We start from the raw sequence: 22747 nt of genomic DNA, 5'->3' as shown, positions 1-22747 counted from the left end.
CGAATTCTTCTTTTATTTTGAAAGCCTTGAGCTGCTGCAATCAATGATTCTTCTTCTGGCCACTTGATTATATTATCTAATTTAATTAGAATCCAAGTAATTACTCGCGAAATATTGATGATATGAACACATCAAATCTATCCGATAAAGTGCGATATGGTTCAGTGTTAGCTAGAAACCATAATGTGATAAATAAACTTCATTCTGTGGATATCTTTGGTCGACCAAATGAATGCAGAATTCCACTTTCTGCAAGATCATCTGCAAATTCAAATAAAAAATGATAAAGAAAGTTTATAAAGCGAATAAATTGATAAGAATAATAATAGTAAGAAATAATTATCTATTTGATATTCAAGATTATACAAAAATTGCGCATATATTTCATAAACATCAAAGATGAGAAAATCTTATTCTATAAACAACATCTCTATTATAAGCTACGACAGGCGTGAAATAACTGTAAAAGAAAAATAATCATGTAATTTACTAATTTTATCTTTATCTTTATCTTATAATATTTAGATATATCAGTCATTATAATTTCTTATCATTCTGTACTAACTGTAACTGTAAAATTATCTTATTGACATATATACATTCATAGAATATATCATAACAAATCATAACATTTGTTTAAATAAGAAAATATAGTAATCTATAAGAAATAATTTCCATATATGTACCAATTAATCTTATGGCAACATTATGATGCAATCTGAAGTATTCTTTGAATTCTGCATCCGTCCAACTATGTGCAACTTCGATGTAGTTTTCTACGCGATGTCTTCTACAATCATTTGTAGGATTGGAAACAGAATATCATGATTTTATTCATCATTAGTTAAAAATTCATATTCACTATTACTAATAATGCTGCTACTGCTACTGCTGTTGCTACTACTACTACTACTGCTATTTTCCATCAGAATATTTGTTATTGCATTCATCTTAAAGAAATAATTTAAAAATTAACATATTAATATTCATATATAAAAATGTATGTATTTTCGATTTCTTTACTGTTCTCTGAGTTTATATATTAAACTGCATTGTTGTTAATTTTTTTTCAAATATATTATTATTTTTATATATTTTATTTAAAAAATAATAAAAATAATAATAAACTTTATTTTTAAAATATATTTCATCTGATAAAAAGTTTGATATACAATCTATTATAGATGTTCGAGATACAACTAACACGGATAGTTTTTGCTGATTTGGCGTACGTGCGACATGCTGATCGGAAGCTTCTAGAAGGATTCCAAGCGTCCTTAGAGGTTTCCAAAACATAAACTTGACCATCACCTCGTCAATAAAGGCGAAAAACAATAAGCTAAGCCACACGTCGCACGTACGCAGATCTCAACCGCTATAATGGCGAATCAACTCAGATCGGTCGCGTTCAGTGCGCATGGCAATAGCGTACCGCTTGGCCATCGCGCTCGAAATTGCCAATCGCCGCCCGAAACAGAGGATCACCTCAAAATTTTCAATTTTGCGAGAATCTCATAGGCGAATGCAAAGGGAAGCCTGTGTTCTTAAAAGAGCATAAAAGGCAAAACCGAGAAGCAATGACTCTCTTCTTCTTCGCTGTTCTCGAGTCAACGCTTCGCTACAAGTGCAACCGCCTAGGAGACGCTCCGCCGCCAGAAAACCGCCGCGTTTGATTTGCAATTGAGAATTCGCGTAAATCGAAATTCAGCCAAAACGCCGTCTCATTCAAAATTTTCCCGCTATCGCTCTCGCTCTAATTCGCTCTCGAACATTGCTGGTCCTTTGAGCCGGATTCGCCTTCGCCGAATTTATCGTTCGTTCGGAAGTATCATCGCGTTCAGTGCGTGTATTATCTAAAGGAACAGAGAGAGAACGTACGCAAGTGAAATCATGAGTGATGAAATAAACGTCTTGCTGACCGCTCAGAGTGACATCCACGGTCGCATGGCCAGATCAATGGCCAATTTAAAGAAGATGGGAATGGCCAACATCACCCTCCACGCCGTCAAAACCCGCTCAGCGCTTCTCGATCAGCTGTGGACGAAGTTCGAAAAACAGCACGAGTTCATTCGAGCACATTACAAGGAAGCCTTCGATCAGAATGAATACAATACGTCTCAATTCGCCGATTCCGCTGAGATCACTTACATACAGCAGCGCAGCCTGCTGAACGATCGAATTACCAGACAAAGCTCAAGGCTAAGAAATCAAGTTCAGCTCCTCTGAATGAATCGGGAACCAATTTTTCTATCAAATCGACGCTGCCGCGTTTAAAAATCCGATCATTTTCGGGCGCATTTGAAGACTGGCCATCGTTTCGAGACATATTCTTGTCTATCGTTGGCAATAATCCGTCTATCTCAAACGTAGAAAAGTTTAAAGCATTAAAGCATTACTTGGAAGGATCCGCGGAGGCATTGATACGTCCGTTGGCCGTAACCGGAGACAATTATTCGCGCGCGTGGGCGCTGCTGTGCAAGCATTACGAGAACAAAAAGGAGTTGTCGCGCTCCAATTTTTGCACGTTCACCGCAGTGCAGAAAATGAAAAGCGATACCGCCGAGGAACTTAGCCGCATTTACAATGCCGCGATCAGTGCCGTGAACGGCCAAGAAAGTATAGGGAGACCAATTGATTCACATGGCTTCGATCTTTTCAATCACTTCGTCATCGAGCTTTTCGACCCGAAAACGCGCCTCGAGTGGGAATCACACACGAGCGATTCCACGGACTTGCCAGATCACGACACGTTGTTGGACTTCATCATGAAGCGAACTCTGAGTCTCAAGGCCGCAAAACCAAGGGCCACTAAGGTCTTTGGAGATCCGCGAATCGCGAAATCGCACATCGCCAAACGTGTAGCCGACACTCCCGGTTGCGTTCTGTGCAGAGGTCGGCATAACGTAATAATGTGCGAACAATTTAAGTCGAAATTCGCATCCGAGCGAAAGTCCGTCGCTGAACACATCGATTATGCTACAATTGTCTCGGTTCGCACCCAATCGCGAAATGCCAGTCAACGAAGACGTGCTTTTCGTGCAAGGCGAGACATCACACACTCTTGCATGAAGCGTACGTCACTGCGAAACCCGCCGACGCAAGCGTGTTGACCGCTGTGCGCCAAGATAACGAGTGCAAGGCTATTCTACTCGCTACCGCGAGAATTACTGTTGATGATCGCCACGGGGATCCACACCCGGTTAGAGTCCTGATCGATCAAGAATCGGAAGTGTCCTTGATCTCCGAGGCGCTAATCCAGCGCTTACGCCTGCCGCGATTCCGCGCGGCAATCTCAATTTTCGGCATCGGCGGCTCACCCTCGGGTTCCTGTCGCGGGAAAGTATCTCTCAATCTCACCTCCAGGATCAATGGAGCTCTAGTCACCGCTGTTGCTTTCATCCTGCCACGTCTCTCGCTATATCAAGGAGCAGCTACGATATAAAACTACATGGCCTCACATTGACGGTCTCCAACTGGTCGATCCGCAATTCTCAGCCGCCGATCCCATCGAGCTGTTGCTCGGCGCGGAAGTGTGCTTTATCATTCTGCAAGAGGGTCTGCGAAAGGGCGATCCGCATACTCCCGTCGCTCAGCATACCCTGCTCGGATGAGTTATTTCGGGAGGCTGCGGTGAGAATCTCTCAGCGACTCCACACCGCTCCTTCCAGTGCACCGCCGACCACGAGCTGACCACGCGCTCGTGCAATGTTTTTGGGAGCAAGAGAAGGAACCTTCCGCCTCAGTGTCCATCACGTCAGACGAGCAACGATGCGAGGAACTCTTTGCTCGAACTCACAGCCGCATCGATGCAGGGAGGTACGTTGTGCGACTGCCATTTGCCGCGCCACCAGCAGCACTCAGTGACACCCGCCAATCAGCCGAGCGACTGCTCACCGCCATGGAGCGACGATGCGACCGCGACGTTCGATTCGGACTTCTGTACCACGCCTTTCTAAAAGAATACGAAGAGTTGCATCACATGGAGGTAGTGCCATCGGAATCTCAGGCAAGATGCCTACCTGCTCACCATGGAGTGCTCCGAGAATCAAGCTCGTCGACCAAACTCAGAGTAGTATTCAACGGATCTCAGAGTACAAGATCCGGTAAATCACTAAACTCCCAGCTGTTGGTCGGCGCTAACTTGTTGCCATCGCTCGCCGATGTGCTAATCCGCTGGCGATGGCACCGATACGCGATCGTGACGGACATCGAGAAAATGTACCGCCAAATCCTCATGGCGCCCGAGGACAGAGATTACCAACGCATTCTCTGGAGTCACTCACTCAACGATCCGGTTCGCGAGTACCGATTGAACACGTGACATACGGTCTGTCGTGCACGCCATTTCTTGCTATCCGTACTCTTCGTCAGCTCGCCGACGACGAAAACGCAAGATTTTCGCGAGGTTCCGCCGTACTGAGACACGACTGCTACGTCGACGACATTGTGACCGGAGCACATACGAAAAACGAGGCGAAACAATCCGAGCTCCGTCAGCTGTGTCGAGCGGGTTCCCGCTGAAAAAATGGGCCGCCAGTCATTCTGAAATTCTCGTCGATATTCCTGCGAATCACTGTCTCGCGGATTCGCGGTCGTGGGAACACGAGGGTCATGCAACGCTGGGCTTGCAGTGGCACCCGGTGGACGATACCTTCGCATTTTCCATTCAAGAACCATTGAGAATTTCACCAAGAGGAAGGTTCTTTCAGAGACCGCGCGTTTATTTGATCCGCTCGGATGGTTGTCACCAGTAGTGATCCGCGCAAAAATCTTACTTCAATCAGCACGGTTGCAGAAGCTGGACTGGGACGCCCCGCTCCCTCGAGCAGACGCCTGCCATTGAAGTCGTTTCCTGGAGGAACTCCCAAGGCTTGAACAGCTTAGAATCAATCGCTGGTTGAACATAGACGCCAAGGACGCGAAAGTCGAACTGCACGGATTAGCCGACGCGTCCGAACGAGAGTACGCAGCCGTGGTGTACCTTCGTGTTCATCAGCACTGACGATGTCAAGGTTCTCCTACTAGCAGCAAAGAGCAAGGTCGCTCCAATCAAGCCGCGATTGGAGCTGTGCGCCGCCGCCTTGCTCATGAAATTAGTCGCACACACACACGTACCGTTTTAAGACTGTCCACAGATCTAGTTACTCTTTGATCCGACTCCAAGGTCACACTCTACTGGATTCAGGGTCACGCCTCTCGATGGAAGACTTATATGGCCAACCGCGTGTCTACAATTCAAGAGGCACTTCCAGAAGAACGATGGCGCCATGTTCCTGGAAGGGACAATCCGGCCGACTGCGCCTCTCGGGGGATAACATCAGGAGAGCTCATGGATCATCCACTCTGGTGGTCAGGCCCCCCTTGGCTGCTCAGGGACGACTCGACTTGGCCTAACGTTCAGCCTGAAGTCCATCGGAGGAAGTGCTCGAGCAACGCATCCACTCTCGCACCATCACGTCAAAGGTGGTCACGAAGCCGAAGCTCCTTCTCCGATTCTTCTCACTTCACTGGCTCCTGAGGGTCACAGCGTGGTGCTTACGTTGGCTGTGCCCAAGGAGAATGTGCCAACAACAGAAGGAAGTCTGAGGTCGACCTTGATACCCGACGAGCTCGACGCTGCACTAGGACGATGGATCCGAGCAGTTCAGGCACTGCATTATCCACGCGAGGTTACTGCCGCAGAGGATCAACGCCAGTTGCGGACCTTGAGTCCCTTCATCGACAAGCAAGGGGTGCTGAGAGTCGGAGGTCGCCTAAAGCACGCAATTCTCTCTCTGGACGAGCGGCATCCGATAATCATTCCGCCGCACTCACACCTCGCACGCCTCTTGATATCATCGTGTCATCGCCGAGCACTCCATGGAGGGGTGCAATTGACTCCTGTTGCGACTGCGGTACTGGATCCCTCGAGGGCGAGCCACAACAAAATACTGGCTGCATCGGTGCGTCACTTGTACCAGATGGAGAGGGGTCACAGCCGTCGATGGGCAATCTCCCTCAAGGATGCGTAACTCCTGCATGTCCATTCCTCAGGACCGGTATCGATTACGCCGAGCCGATCATTCGCACGAGTCGAGGACGCGGGCATCGGTCCCACAAGGCCTTCATTGCAATCTTTGTATGTCTCTGTTCCAAAGCGACGCACCTTGAGGTCGTGTCCGACGGACGCATTCCTGGCCGCGCTTCGTCGATTCATATCAAGGAGAAGACTATGCTCGGATATCTACTCCGACTGTGGCACGAACTTCATTGGCGCGGATCGACAGATACGAGAGCTTTTTCGCACATCTTCCACCAATGGCAGCCGCATAGCGAATGCTGCTGTCACAAGAAGGAATCCGGTGGCATTTCAACCCACCTTCCGCACCTCACTTCCGAGGCCTCTGAGAAGCAGTAGTAAAATCGACGAAGTACCATCTTCGAAGAGTAATCGACAACGCTACGCTCACTTATGAGGAGATGAGCACTCTCCTAGCTCAGGTAGAGGCCTGCCTGAATTCTCGGCTATTGCTGGCGTTATCCGACGATCCCGACGATCTCTCAGCGCTTACTCCAGGACACCTGCTCATCGGAGCTCCGCTGCTAGTCATTCCAGAACCGTTGCTCGCAGAGAAGCTATGAGCTCTCTCTCTCATTGGCGGCACCTTCAAGGAATGCGCGATCATTTTTGGGAAAGGTGGTCGCGGAAGTACCTGCATTCCTTGACCTCACGCCCGAAGTGATGCAAGGTAAGCGCCGCGCCTCAGATTGGCTCATTGTGCCTCATACTTTCAGAGACATCACCGCCGAGTAAATGGCCTCTAGCTCGCATCACCAAGCTGCACCCGGGAGAGGACAGTGTGACCTGAGTTCGCACGGTTTCTTCCGAGCTCATCCGACCTCTGGTCAAATTGGTGATGCTGCCCGGACCTGCTGCCTCGACCACTCTAAACGCAGACTTGCAGGAGCAGTAAAACCGCACATTATATTAAACCGCGCGATCTTCTTCAATGTACTCGCGTCAGTTAAAGCGTGTGTAATCACAGTAATGTTCGCGTTGATTTTATTTACCTTTCGCAATCTTCGATGATGCGAATTTTTCAATTTCTTGAAAATAACATGTTTACCGCTTGATGCAATGTACTATACACTGTTACATTTTCGCCGTTTCGTTTCGAAATTATTCTGATTACGTTCGCAACCATTGCGCAACCAACGCCTTGTAATCGCGATTGCCTGCTAATTTCTTTTGATTGATGTCATAAATTACATGACCACGTCTGAGTCATTATATCTCTTGAATATTTTCTTGTTACTTCAAACTTAGAGCGTATTCGATCATGTGCACAGGCTTCCACGACACCGTGCGCGGAACGCGCACACATCATCAGCCTGCGCTACCTAAAACGCCGCGATCTCCCAAGCAATAAACAGAACTCGCGACATCTATACGCTTGCCGAGCGTGATCATTAATTTCGTCACTGCGTGACAAGGCGGGCGGGTTCGAGATATAGCTAACCCGGACAGTTTTTGTCGATTTCGCGTACGTGCGACATGCGGATCAGAAGCTTCTAGAAGGATTCCAAGCGTCCTTAGAGGTTTCCAAAACATAAACTTGGCCATCACTTCGTCAATAAAGTCGAAAAACAATAAGCTAAGCCGCATGTCGCACGTACGCAGATCTCAACCGCTATAACGGCGAATCAACTCACATCGGTCGCAGCGCATGCGCGATCACATGACGCAAAACGCGTAATATGCGTACATCAAGAATCCAGATTTAGCGGGCGCGTATGGCAATAGGGTACCGCTTGGCCATCGCGCTCGAAATTACCAATCGCCGCCCGAAACAGAGGATCACCTCAAAATTTTCAATTTTGTGAGAATCTCATAAGCGAATGCAAAGGGAAGCCTTTGTTCTTAAAAGAGCATAAAAGGCAAAACCGAGAAGAATGACTCTCTTCTTCTTCGCTGTTCTCGAGTCAACGCTTCGCTACAAGTGCAACCGCCTAGGAGACGCTCCGCCGCCAGAAAACCGCCGCGTTTGATTTGCAATTGAGAATTCGCGTAAATCGAAATTCAGCCAAAACGCCGTCTCATTCAAAATTTTCTCGCTATAGCTCTCGCTCTAATTCGCTCTCGAACAATAAATATCTGTAAAGTTTAAAAATAATTTTGAAAAGTTTGTAACTTGTAAGATGTTAAATCTTTTTTTGAAATACCTCCACCAATTGATACAAAGTATGTACCTTTCGAAAATATGCACATCACTTCTTGCAATAATCGGATCTCATATGTGCTTTAAGGTCAAAATTCAAATCTTTTAAGGTTAGGTATTAAAAGTTTGTACACACACACTGCACATATCGCGTTCCATTTAAGTGTGGCAAACTGTGTTCGAGTGTGTTATACTATGTCGATTTGTGTCTCCTAAAAGGAAAGCAGCCAATGTTACACTAATTAGAGTAATATATAAATTATATATATATATATTGTATACATTGGGTCATCTAAAAAGTATCCGCGGTTTTTTGTCACTAGATGTGTGTTGATGGTCATATATCTAGTGACTCAATATATATTGATATATATATTGGGTTATCTAAAAAGTATCCGCGGTACTTTGTCATTAGATATATGACTCAATATATATTGATATATATATTGGGTCATCTAAAAAGTATCCGCGGTACTTTGTCACTAGATATATGACCATCAACACACATCTAGTGACAAAAAATCGCGGATACTTTTTAGATGACCCAATATACAGGGTTGGCCATATTCGACAGAAAAATCTGGCAACACTGTAACTTTTGACAGAGATGTTAGATCGAGTAACGACGTTTCCCATGATTGAAAAAAAAAACATCTTTCCGTCGAATGGCCAACCCTGTATATGTATAATTATCAAGATTGGAGGTTAAGTGTATATTTTATTGGTTCTACCAAAAACGTACTAATATGTGCGAATAAATCATCTATTTCAATTCTTATAAATATTTATGATTTGGAACCAAAGTTTCGAATGATACATTACGTGATGTTATTAGTATTTTTTTGTTGCAAAAGGTATATACACATGTGGAAGTTGCAAGACAATTCTCGAAGAAGATGACGTACATGTCCAAATGTTTAACTAAAATTATCCATCGCTTTTTTGTGATGAAAACACCCTTTAGGCTGCATTCAGAATCATCACTCATTGGTGTGTTTCGATGACTTCAGTAGAGAAGTATGAGGGTATCATGTGCCTTTGGTGTGTGATGAATGTTCTCGAACGGCTTCCGTAGCGTGTGTGTCATCTCAATTCCATCTCACCGCTCGTGTTTAACTCTAACCTCGAGCTATAATTCACCGATGAAGAAAGGCGGTGGAATGATTGTAAAGAGGAACGACGACGGTATATGATTATAAAAAGAAAGGAATATAAATCATTCCTTCCAAATTTCGATTGGTCGATTCCCTTATGTACTCCACTATGCGTTATGTAAGTCTGTGCCAGGGTTGCTAGATTAGGCAACATGTCGCCTTTTAGGCGACTTGGAATAAAAATTTGCGATAAAAAATGGCCGAGATCCTGGTCTGTGCTGTGGCCATAACACACCGGCTCACACTGACTCCTCTTGTTTTTCGCACTGATGGTTTAGTGACACTTGGTGTGACTCTCTCGACGTTTCCGAACGATCTCACACTAGTGCACACCGAATACATACGAGTATTTCCGAACGGCTGTGTATAGTAACATGGAATATTTATGTATAATAAATAAATTTATCACCAATGAGTGTTTCCGAACACAAGTTTATTTATATTCTCAATGTGGTAAGTAAAATTATTTAAAACGTACCTTTTTTTAAAAAAAAGTGGAAAAGTGTGATACTATCTTTATCTTTATTATGTTAATGATATTATTGGGTCATCTAAAAAGTATCCGCGATACTTTGTCACTGGATATATGACCATCAACACACATCTAGTGACAAAAAACCGCGGATACTTTTTAGATGACCCAATATATGCATGATATTTGTACCAAATTAGAAAGTAAAAAAACCCAAATAGTACTATTTTTAACATTTATTTACTTAACTCTAATGATATCTGTCATTTGTATAAAAGATATGATATCAACAATTGGCGCCAAGTTAAATTCTATCAAATTAAAAAAGGCAAATAAAAAATAAAATATAAAAGGCAAAAATGAATGATATGTTATTTGAGCGAATGTAATAATTTAAATATCTTGTAGAGGGTGGAAACATTGTGCGCCAAAGTGCAGTTGACGGAGCAAAACTTTTTGTTATGGAGCAAGTTCAGACTAACAAAGAGCCAGTGACACCAAACCAGGGGTGAAACCTTGAAGAACTAATAATTGCAGAAGTATCCACACGAGAGCTATTGTGGAACCAAAAGATAAATATAACGAAACGTGACATGCAAATTGTACAACAGCTTTGAGAGTAAGTGGTTGACGCAACGAATGATACGTACATATAGTAGGTGATCATATTATAATCTATATATTAGAGCCATAGTTCAAATAATGTGATTTTTGAGTTTGAAATAAAATCAGTATATTTGTACATATAATAATCTTTAATGATAATTGTGCATTAAAAAGGTAAACTTAGTAATACTTATGTAATTATCATAAGGTAAAAATAACAATAAAATTAATATTTGGTAACGCCTTTTGCTATAATTACCATGTTGATTAGTTTCGTATACATTTTAGGTAATTTAAAATAATATAAATAGAAAAAGGACTGCAAGCCTCGCAAGGTATTAATTGCTCAGATTTACGCTTTCCCCCGGATTTTTTTAGAGTTAACAGAGTCAAGTTTTAGAACGCATCCCAGTTTAGCCAGAGAGAATCGAGGGAGAGTAGAGCGGATTCACCCGGGAGTCGCCATTTTTAGTGCACTGTTAGTGCAAAGTAAGTAGGAGTAGAGTCATTTTTTCTACGGATAGTCTTCTAGGATTCTAATTTCAGTAAGTATCATGATTTTTAAATCTTGATATGTATACTGTAGTCTCCAAAGAGAATCAGTATTTCTTTGTAATCGGTAGGGATACTACTGTTATAGGAATTGCACTTCGTTTGTAGAATGACATAAGTAATCGTAAATCGCCATTTTTTTTAGACGATTGATTATAACCTTTAAATATGCTCGGTTGTACTTCTCTGTTATATCTATAACTTTAATGCCCATATTCATAGTCAGACTTTTTGTACTTAAGGCTTCTTTAAATTTATCTTTAGATGCTCAGCAGCCAATGAAATAATTCATAGAGTATTTAAAGATAAATTTAAGAAAGCCTTAAATATAAGGCCTGTCTATGAATACGAATATAAGTAGGAGATATGGTAGTCCAGCAAACGAGAATGGATTAAAATGGATTGAAATTTTTTTCTATCCAAATATGTATTTTAAAAATAGCGAATACTTTTTTTTGGGTTTAATTGGATTCAATTAAATTCAATTGGATGCAGTTGAATTGAAAAACTTCTTATTCAAAATTTTAAATTGAACAGTATTCGCAATGCACAAAAAAGCTAATATTATTTTTAGATTGAAAGGCATAGAGATATGCTCCATGTAATTCCTATAAATGAATAAAAATGCATTTAGGATTGAAAAGTATTCATTGTAACATTCGTGAATCAATATTTCTGAAAATCCATTTCAATTCATTTCAATCCATTCTCGTTTGCTGGGAGGAGCGTGATGGAATATACGGTGCTGCACGCACTAGTATTGTGTATATGATACATACGTACATATACATACATGCACATTTGCGGAAGTTCACTATAAATGGCGGAACTAATCGGAGAAGAGAAACAGTCTTCGCTTCACTCTCTCTTGAGTCTAGCCAGTCCTTAGAATATAGTTTGATTTGTGTTTCGAGGAAAAAAGAAAATTCATAACATTTTTTCTTGAGATATATTGCAGTCTCACACCGCACCAATTGTGTGTAAGCGCCACACTCAGCTACACTAGAGATGGTGCACACCATAGTATACACTGCATCATTATTATGCTAAAACTCTATTCCCGCTTAACTTTCATTTTCAAATTTTAAGGCCGATATTCATAGTTAGATTTTATATTCAAGACCGTCTTAAGACACGATACGAAGTCACGAACTAATCAAAAGACTGCATTAACGTCTTAAGACATTATTTAAAATGATCTTAAAATAAGGCTCGACTATGAATACCGGCCTAAATGTCACACTGGTTTTACACGTTTCCTTTGATACGGTGTAGCAAAATCCCACTTCGTGTATAAAATTTGCACTGCACCATAACCACGGAAACACGATACACCGAATGAGTTCGCTTACCACCAACTATGGAAACACTGTCTTAGAGAGCCTTATAGAGAGATAGCAAACTGCATCACGTGACCCGGTCTCCTTTGATTGGACTTGGTAATCGAGCTCCAGAGCCATGGTGGGGATATGCCATTTAGGTTAGATGACTGCAAAAGCAATACGCTATTGTCATCTGCAATTTCCTTCTCGATTGATAAGATTTTGTAAGTAATACGTATTATTAATCTTGGAAGTATGTATCTTCCTCTATTGTACATATATACATGAAATAAAATTACAAATTTTTACATTTCAGATATTTGAACAGGATTTGTGCATATTATAAAATGCCTGTCAGGTATAGTGTTCCAAGATACACAAACTCTAATAATTGCTACAACATTTGCCCAAGATCCAAACTTGAGACAAAAATGAATTGATGCTGCCGAAATTCTTGATTGAAAATCTTCAAAATGAGCTTTACTGTATTGATACCGAAGCGTGCATACAAATGTTTGATAATGTAACTCCCGTAAACACCAACAAAAATAACATCAATGTTATAATTTCTTAATATTAATACATTAAATTCAATATAATGCGAGTGTATGTAACAATTACGTAGTTGCATGACAAATTCTAACATATTGATGACGTTAATGATAGATAGTTGGTAGAACAAATATTTTTCTCTAATGTGTACCTCTTATTTTTTAGGTTCATTTCCATTCATCAGAATTATATAGCATAATTATATTGCATTAGTAGCAAAAAACTTATAAGGAAAGATGCCATATCAAGTTTGTTTTGCAAATGTGATGAATCTGTAAAATTAGAAAGAAGAAAAAAATTGAAACATGTTATTCATAATAATAGTTGTTGCGGAAAAAATTGCCTGAACATAAAAGTGTTAGAGGAATCAGCTAATAAAACAGTATGTTATTGATGAACTCTTACAAACCTATGAAGTAATACAAATTAAGTTACAAAATATTATACAAGAAAATGAAATTTTAAAAGAAAGATTTCATCGTTTACAGGATGATTTGACACATATAAAGTCCTTTACATTTGATATGTAATGCATTAATTTTTTGATCAGTTAATTTTGCAATTGTATAAATTCTGTAAGACGTCTTATTCTAAGAGATAAAAATTTTAATGTTATTTCTGATATACATATTATTTATAGAGAATTTATTATAGCTACTTAAAAAAAGTGAAAGTTTGAATACGTATGTGTTTGTAATATTAAAGTGGTTTGGTAATAAAAATAAAATTTGTGGCAAAATAATTATGTTTGATTTTTTAATCGTAAGAAATATAAAAGATTAATTTATGAACATCATAAAAAATATATATGTCATTCATAAAAGAAAAATATAAAATATTTATTCAACATAAATTTTTAATAAAGTATTTTTATTTATTAAAAAATTTTTAATAAATTACACAACATTTATTATAAATTTTCTTAAAAAAAAAAAAGAAAAATACTGATAATTCAATCACATAAAATTATAATCAATAATAGATTATAGAATAATTCTAAACAAACTCAAATATAGAATAACTTTAAAAAAATAAAATAAAAATAAAAAATACTGCAAACAATCACGAAAAGATTACTGAAATCATTTGTCATTTTAAATTTAGCATACATAAAAATGTGATATTACAAAATAATTATAATATTTACAAAATAAATAAGTTTCGAATTAAAATAAATAAGTTTTTATTTGAATCTTAAAAATAATTTTATCTCCAATCAGTCTTTTTGTGCATAATTTTTCTGTTGAAATTATAGTATATTAGTAATATTTCTGCTCCCATAGTTTTTACTTCCAAAAGGTGATGATTTATTTTTGTTCATTTTTTTTGCACTCAGAGTTACTGATAGTTGGTTTACGCATATTGACACAAATCGAGATATTAATTTGTTTTTAATATAATGGCAAGCTTCAAGGGAGATAAAGAGCAAAGCAATATGAAGATAAGATACTAAATTGTCATTCAGAAACTTGTTTAAGAGTAATAATTTGGATTTGACTTTTCATATAATTTTTTCTGCTCCTTCAAGAATATGAAACACTTCTTTACTAACTCTTTATTTGAGCTTCAGGAGTATAATCTGAAATAGTTACAAAGGCAGATAAAGAGGATGGTGTAAACGTTAAATCAGAATTATCTTGTAATTTCAGATAACAATCTTCACATTTGATGAAATTCCTCAATTTGAAAACAACATATTCTATAAAATATTAAACAACACATTCTATAAAATATTTGTTGTACAGTCTCTGACATAGGCAATCATTTAATTTAGGGAAATTGCAATGTGTTTTTACAGTTTCTTCTTTTTCATTTAATTTAGTTAGAAGTACATTCAAAAAGGAAGGTACTTTATCATATGTGTAACTAGAGGTAGGTATTGCGTGGTTTCTTATTATACACATCTGTCTTATTTGAATTGAAGAGCTGTTGACTTGGGACCTCTACATATGTTTGAAAAACCACTTTCCAAACTATCTTAACTTGCTCGGGCTGGAAAAAAGAAAAGAAACTCTTCCTCGTTTAAAAGACGATCTAATTGAATCATTGATTTCGTGGTAAGTATTACACGAGTCTGAGAGGTTTCCATAAACCACATCCGACTTTCATATTTTCGAAAACATGACAAACTAATTTTAGAAGTTCTATTGTATCATTATATTTTTCAAGGTTACGAAAAAGCATGGTAAAGGTTTCTTCCGGTCATTATATCAAATTATTCTCTAATCAATCTAATAAACCAGGCTACTGTTTCCATTTGCGGAAGTCCGCCCTTTTGGACTAGAAATGTTAACGCAGATGCAGTGGAATGATTTATAACTCTAGTAGAATTTGTGACTTTCATTTTACCGAAATGGTTTGGTCTTTATACTGTTTTGCTTAATTTAGGCGCAAGTTTTAGCTCCATGCAATTTTGAGACTGATATAAATGTAACAACTTAATATGACCCATATCAACAACATTACTAGATAAATTATATAATTCTAATAACATCCTGTGGCAAGTAAATAAATTGATTTTCCTTAGTCATTTTTTCAAATTTTTAAAAACATGAACAGGATCTGGAATTAACTGTAACATGATCTCTGGATCGCAAGGATGTGTTATAGTGTACACTATGTCTGCCTTTATAATTTTGTCAGCAATCCTCTATTTCTCATATCACAAACCAAAATAATTATTTTTAAATCTACATAATGACATTTTTAGAGTATTTCTAAAATAACCTCTTTAATTGCATCATTTACTGAATAAGATGGAGTAAAGTAGTAAGCTAGATACTGCTTTCAATGAAAACCGAATCCAAACAATTGGAAAAGTAAAGTTTTACATGCCAATTTATTTATATTGCCAGGCAATGTCATATTTCTAATATATGCTTTTGTACTTGTATCAAAATCAATCTGCTCTTTAATCACCATTTCATCAAATACTAGTCCACAAATTTTCCATATACATGGAGTACGATCAACTGCAGATATTTAAAAATATCTTCAAATATTCCTGGTTCAAATTTAATGTGCTGTATCTTATTTCTTAGAGTTCTCAATGAAGGAAATGGAGCAACAAGTTTAATATCTGATTATAACCATGTAATCTACATGCAAAATACAAGTTCAATCCTTTTTTGATTGTTTCATCTGACCACTTGAAACCTTTTGTAATACCATATACAATTGCTCTTTGATTTTTATTAACAACTGTTTTGATTTATTTTAGTATTTTCTTCTATATATTTTTTTAAGTCATTAATTTTACTTTTTAAGATGTCTCTTTCCTTTTCTTTTAGCCATTTTCTTTTCGTATTTCAAATTCTTCTGGACTAGGTAATTTCTCCGTAGACAATATTTGGTTTGCAGTAATTTCATATTCTTCTGGATTAGATAAATTCTCTATAGACAATATTTGGTTTGCAGTACATTCTGATGATATATGTATATCTAAATTAGAATTTGATATGTAATTTTCCTCTTTAGAGAATGTCTTCAATGTATTTATATCAATGGGTTCTTTCATTACAGTACAATGTGCAGTATGGATATACTTCTTACGTGACTTTCTTTTTTTGGAAAGTAAATCATAAATGTAATTCATTTAAATACTGTTCTTTTGCAATTTTTGTTTTCTTGCTCCACAGAATTTTCTATAGCAGTATACAAATGATTACTTCTTAAATCTGTCTTTTTGTGAAGAAGAAATTCAATTGATTCATTATATTGCTGTTTCTGGTTGAATTTCTGCAAGAGGTTTCCTTTTCATAGGTTGTTGACATTTGCAAAACAAACTTGGTATGGCACCTTTTTTTATAAGTTTTTTACTACCAACGCGGTATAATTCTGATGAATGGAAATGAACTTAAAAAATAAGAGGTACATGTTAGAGAAAAATCTGTCCCACCAACTATCATTAACATAATATCAATATGTTAGAATTTGACACGCAATTATGTAACATACACTCATATTATATTAAATTTAATATATTGATATTAAATAAAAAATTATAATATTGATGTTATTTTTGTTAGTGTTTACGAGAGTTACATTATAAAACATTTGCACGCTTGGGTACCAACCACACAGTAATGCTGATTTTGAAGATTTCCAATCAGGAATTCTGGCAGCATTAATCCATTTTTGTCTTAGTTTGGATCTTGGGCAAATGTTGTGCAGCAATATCTGTATTTATTAGAATTCGCATTTGGGAGCATCTGACAGGCATTTTGTAATATCAAATCCTGATATCCGAAATGTAAAAATTCGTTTTATAAAGAACATAATATTTATAACAATTTATAATAGTTCTTGTTAAAACGTGTATCTCAAGTACTGTTATAATAGTAAGACGTAAGTATTTTTATTGGAATCATGGTTTACTTATTTCAAGTATATATGTACAAAAGAGGAAGATACATACTTCCAAGATTAATAATACATATTACTTACAAAGACCTTACCAATCGAGAAGGAAATTGCAACACAAGGTGACAATAGCGTATTGCTTTTGCAGTCATCTAATCTAAACAGCATACCCCCATGGCTTTGGAGCTCGATTACCAGATCCAATCAGGGGTACGTTCCAAAACTTAACTCCGAATAACAGAGTTAACTCTACGCCGTTCCAAAATGAAAGGTAACCACATAGGCGGAGCCTATTCGTTCCAAAAGTATAAATAAACTTATCTCGGTGTCAACTCTATGAACCCTGCTTCCAAAATGGATTGAAAGAGTATAGGTAAAATCACGGTGCGGAAAATGACTGCGGAATAGAGAATGCGTTATAGAAGCAATCAATCAGCGTTATTCAGCGTTATTCCGAATAGCGCTAATTGATTGTTTCAATGACGCATTCTCTATTCCGCAGTCTTTTTCCGCATCATGTGATTTCACCCTAAGTGCGGTAAATGAAATTTGAATAATGTATGGAAGATATACCTATTATTACCTGTGACATGTAAAGATACTAAAATACTCTAAAAGGCTCTAAAATTAATTAAGGATGTGCATATATTAATAATTAATGATAACGGAACACTGTTACAAGAAAATAATTCATTGTGGATAATGGACGCGAGAGGTAAGTAGAAAATGTGATTCGAAAGCTTATATCAAGGTTAGATATATGCACGTATATACATACAAGTATATGGTTTATTTCAGTTTATCTCTTTCTACTAAATGAAATATTAAATATAATATGTGTGTGTGTGTGTGTGTAACGAAAGATGAGTCATTCAATAAATAGTCTTAATTTCTTCAAAAATCAAGAAGATATATTAAGGTTACTGACTCACATATATTGATTAAGACATACAATATAAATGATGTGATTTTAATATTGTATATTAATTGTCTTTCATTTAGAAAAAAAAATTTTATTATTAATATAATATATGATCTGTATCTCAGACTTCATCTTCCTTACTTTTTCACGTTCTAAATTTGTTCAACTTGAGTAACTTATTCTATCTTACTCTTTCCCCCACTACTCCGGGTTCTTTAGAGTTGGCAGAGTCGAGTTTTGGAACGCACCCTCGAGGAGAACGCACCCCGGGTCACGTGATGCATTTTTTTTCTGTGAGGCTCTCTAGTCTTCTTCTTCTTTTTCTTCTTCTTCTTGGCTAATAGTTTCTGTTTCCCCAAATAATAAACGGAGGTCGATACGGCCAGATCATGTCCTAATGGGATGTACAAAAGCAAAAAAAAAAGTGATGCAAAAATGATGCAATGCGAAAATGGCAAAGCCCGCACGGACACCAGACGCCTGCGTCTACGGCATCGTTACGCCGCACGGACGCGTGTCAGGACGAACGGACTGGTCGTCCAAAATTACGGGACAACTGCGAGAGGTTCAATGCTCAGTCAAAAGTCGGCAACACTTTCAAAAATATGTAAACTTGTAACACCCGAGCCGAAACACGTCCGCCACGGTCGAGTGGTTCTTCGGTACTGGCTCTCTAGTCTGAATATTGCACCTAGTTGTACTAGTAGACGATAGTGCAGCCAAGAGAAAACTTTATAAAGGACTTTCGTAAATAAAGATAAACCAGGTAAACCGATTTTGCGCTTCGAGTTAAGTTTCTATTCTCGGTATTCACGGCACTTGTGAAGTTTGTAGTTTTGTGCTTTGTATTTGAGTGCGCCGTAGGAAAAAGTTTTCACTCAAAACGAAAGAATTCGACAAAAAAATGTGGCGGTCGGCTCCATGAATCGAGAATATTAAGCGTTAAAGTTGGCGACCATTGGGGTTAGGAAATCTGTCACAGATTTAATGCAGTGTTATTTACACATACTTTGGTCAGCATTTATTTAGAATGACTCATCTCCGATTTTAATGAAATTAGGCTCATTCAACGCGCTTTCTTTGAAAACGAAAGCCTGTTCTGCTCTTGCTATGTGCGAAAAGTGATAAATTCGTATGGAATCATTCATAGGTTTACAACTTTCTACGCGAAGCGCGGTTCTACATAAGTTTCCAAGTTTGCACGCAAAGCGAGATTTAACATCTTAAATAACGTTTTAAGATGCTAATATGGCTCTCTGATTGGTTTTATGACACTTCAAAGCTGAACCTAAGATGATCTTGAAAATAATGTTTACGCTTCACTTTTTTAATCCTAAAAGCCAATGGAATAGATTTCAGTTAGGACTAATTAAGACTGGTAGACCTATTGAATTTTAGATTTTTATCGGTCAAGACGGAAGTATAAGAATTAACTATGAATACTGACCTAAGGGCGATTTATACCAAGTTCTGTTAACTTAATCAGAGAGAAACCTGTGAGAAGACATGACGGCCCAAAATCTGTAACCGTAAAATGCTATCGTCTTCTGAAGAAGTGGATATTAACTACACAATAATATGCACCTTTTTGCAGTACTTCTGATGAAAATAAATCGTTGAAATCGTTGAAATCTTTATTAATTTAATAGATTTTAATTATTTTAGCGATTTCAACTATCTATTTCCATTAGGAGCACCGCAAAAAAGTGGATATTGTTGTGTAGTTAACGTCCATTTTTTCAGAGGGCAGAGGTGCGCGGCATTTTGCGGTTACAGGTTGTGGACCGTTATGGCCGCAGCACAGATTCTTGCATAACGCATAATATTGGGTCATCTAAAAAGTATCCGCGGTTTTTTGTCACTAGATATGTGTTGATGGTCATATATCTAGTGACAAAGTACCGCGGATACTTTTTAGATGACCCAATACATAGTGCATAAGGGAATCAACCAATCGAAATTCTTTTTTTCTATAAAATGAAAAGAAAGGGAAAATTCTAATTAGTTGATTCGCTTATGCACTATGCGTTATGAAAAAGTCTGTGCTGTGGCCTTTATGTCCTCTCTCAAGGTGCGATTACATGTAGCACGGTACAGAAACTAACTAGGTGACTATAGGAAAACCGCGCAAACCATGCCGCTTGCTTCTTTTTCCTTCTATTACATGTAGCGCGGTAAGCAGTGACACGGGCTAGTGACAAATAAACTTTAATATGAATTTTTTTAAATATATTGGGTCATCTAAAAAGTATCCGCGGTTTTTTGTCACTAGATGATGTTGACCATCAACACCATCTAGTGACAAAAAACTGCGGATACTTTTTAGATGACTCAATATTAACTTACTTCTATGCATATTTCATCAATACTCTTATTTTTTCAACGGATTTATTTAATAATTGCATTTAAATCAATTAATTCTATATTAAAAAGTGCTTAGTAACGTGAATTTGTCACTGACCCGTGCCGCTTACCGCGCTACATGTAATAGAAGAGGAAAGAAGCAGACGGAACAGTTTGCACAATTCCTATACTTACCTAGTTAGTTTCTGTACCGCGTACTGTGCTACATGTAATCGCATCCTCAGATTTCTTTCCGAACCATTCTAGTAGCTTTCCAACTGATGTCAGAGAACATCTCCGGAGAATATCTCCGATATTTGTTTTAGTTGGAATCCTGCAAAGTAATTAGAATGTTTAAGTTAATCGGAGCTTGGTAAAAGTCATCTAAAGTCACTAGATTAACAAAGTACCGCGAATTGCCATTTTGGCTCCATGATACGCGATTATTCAAAACTTCAATCCTTTCGCTGCGGTTTTTGCAATTTTCAGCATAACAACTGAACATTTCCGATAATAACAGAATCAAGTTCTTCTTCTTCTTCCAGACCCCTGTATGGATTTTCAACTTTTTAACAGAATCAGATTAGGATAGCACTTCGACGCCATTTTGGTCCCAAATGCTAATTCAGTGAATTTTCTCATCGTGGTACTTCGTTAATCTAGTCATTTTAAAGTCATCCTATGCGGAACGCACCCTATACAGTTTATGTGCCTCATACGAGAAACGGAATGGCTCTAAGCTTGTATTTTCTAGTGACAATTACATATTGCTAATCGCAGCAGCTATAAATGATGTTGAAGGACGTTGAATAGCCGGCATGTTTACTTTTTTTTATTTAATACACGGAAAAAGCTACATTTAGTCCAACGACAAAGGCTGCGTTCAGCGGACTCAACAGTTGAGTAAGCACTATTGATGTATTCTTCCAGATCTAAAATGCTAATTGGCTGATCTAAAAGAATACATCTGTAACAGCAAGCATTCACTCAACTATTAAGTCCGCTGAACGCAGCCATAAGATTTTGTTCGCGTCGCAACATGTTTCAACATGTTTCTAACATAGCTCTTACTCACTCTAATGAACGCGTTTGAATGAGGAGCTACGGTTGGAGGAAGTAGGAGCATATTGGAACATGCGACGCAAATAAATCTATAGAAAATGGACTACGATCTGTATCTAATGACGAATTTGATTGAAAGCACTAGTGCGCACTAGTATATTAAAGCCATTATACACTGATTTAATTTGAGTATAAAAATGAAACGCAAATATTTCGAATTATAAAATACATATTTTACTTAATAATATAATAATATGTATATCTCATATTGAGTATCTCACAATTTAATCGATTTCTATGTTTATTTATAAACATATCTTTACATTATTTTATGTATAATATATATGACGGATTTAATGCGCACTGAATGCGTTCAATCGAATTCGCTACAAAGGATTGCGCACAATGAAAGGAACAGGGAACAAGAATTTCAACCTATTAGAAACTATGTATTCCATAGTATTGGGTCATCTAAAAAGTATCCGCGGTTTTTTGTCACTAGATGGTGTTGACCATCAACAATATATGATAGGTTGAAATTCTTATTCTCTATTCTGTATTCCTTTCATTGTACATAGCCTCTAATTAAACACAATAGACACAGCCAACAGGGAATAACGAGCTCTAATCAGAGCTCTGATTGGTTGGCTCGTTATCCCTGTTGCCTGTGCCTATTGCCTGTGCCTATTGTGTTTAAGCATTAACTCTATCCGAACGGTCTCAATCATGCACAGCGTACACGTTCTGTTGCAATTGAATCGTGCACAATGCTGTACTTTGTGCATTCCTGTGTATAGTCGTTCACAGAAAGGTTGCAACATCTTTTTTCGATGGATTTCGGAATGCAGCTTACTCACCGAGCGAGTTCTTATTCATGGATCCACAAATAAAAACCAGTCGCTTGAGTACGTTGCATTGCGAAACTCATCGAAAAAAGTATTGCAACGTTTCAGTGACCAACTGTACGTTTGTGTCAAGATGTGTTAAGCAATAGTCTAATTTACATCGCACCTGATACGGATACTAACTAATAACTTTCTATTAAATTATCTTAATTTTGCGTATTTGTAGAATGTATTTAAAGACTAATGTATTAAAGTAATACAATATGCGTCAAAATGATTAATTAAATACATATACAATGTATAAGTTTACACTTACCCAGGAAGGAAGGCTAAGAAGACTTTACTTATGTAAATAAA

General features: G+C 37.9%; 2 protein-coding genes, 2 long non-coding RNA genes and 1 pseudogene across 7 annotated transcripts in view; 3 read left to right on the top strand and 2 right to left on the bottom strand.

The window, feature by feature from the left end:
• Positions 1 to 47: 47 nt before the first annotated feature.
• Positions 48 to 3351, bottom strand: LOC147910749 (uncharacterized). Its single transcript, XR_015544417.1, has 3 exons — positions 1205 to 3351; positions 687 to 790; positions 48 to 261 (listed from the first exon to the last, which is right to left on the bottom strand). It is a non-coding gene; the product is annotated as an uncharacterized LOC147910749 (long non-coding RNA).
• A 547-nt stretch (positions 3352 to 3898) lies between these two features.
• Positions 3899 to 4321, top strand: LOC147910748 (uncharacterized). Its single transcript, XM_087408956.1, has one exon. The coding sequence runs from the start codon at positions 3899 to 3901 to the stop codon at positions 4319 to 4321; it is 423 nt and encodes a 140-aa protein (XP_087265082.1).
• Positions 4322 to 9562: 5241 nt separating this feature from the next.
• LOC147910747 (uncharacterized) lies at positions 9563 to 13598 on the top strand. Of its 4 annotated transcripts, XR_015544422.1 has the most exons (8): positions 9563 to 9805; positions 10233 to 10443; positions 10719 to 10765; positions 10831 to 10919; positions 12258 to 12528; positions 12621 to 12910; positions 13022 to 13238; positions 13345 to 13598. It is a non-coding gene; the product is annotated as an uncharacterized LOC147910747 (long non-coding RNA). The 4 variants fall into 4 exon arrangements; XR_015544420.1 differs by having other exon boundaries at positions 12361 to 12528; positions 13022 to 13598; XR_015544419.1 differs by having other exon boundaries at positions 13022 to 13598.
• Positions 13599 to 14015: 417 nt separating this feature from the next.
• Positions 14016 to 17386, bottom strand: LOC147910746 (uncharacterized; annotated as a pseudogene).
• A 368-nt stretch (positions 17387 to 17754) lies between these two features.
• The window catches only part of LOC147910745 (histone-lysine N-methyltransferase SETMAR-like), a 90457-nt gene continuing 85464 nt past the window's right edge, over positions 17755 to 22747 (top strand). Inside the window, exon 1 of the mRNA XM_087404051.1 lies at positions 17755 to 17933. The gene's annotated coding sequence lies outside the window, so the exon portion shown is untranslated. The remainder of the gene's footprint in view (positions 17934 to 22747) is intronic.

Source organism: Acromyrmex echinatior, chromosome 1, assembly GCF_024713525.1.
Source record: "Acromyrmex echinatior isolate Ae372 chromosome 1, ASM2471352v2, whole genome shotgun sequence".
Classification (NCBI taxonomy): domain Eukaryota; kingdom Metazoa; phylum Arthropoda; class Insecta; order Hymenoptera; family Formicidae; genus Acromyrmex; species Acromyrmex echinatior.
This window is presented reverse-complemented; position numbering and strand designations above follow the sequence as displayed.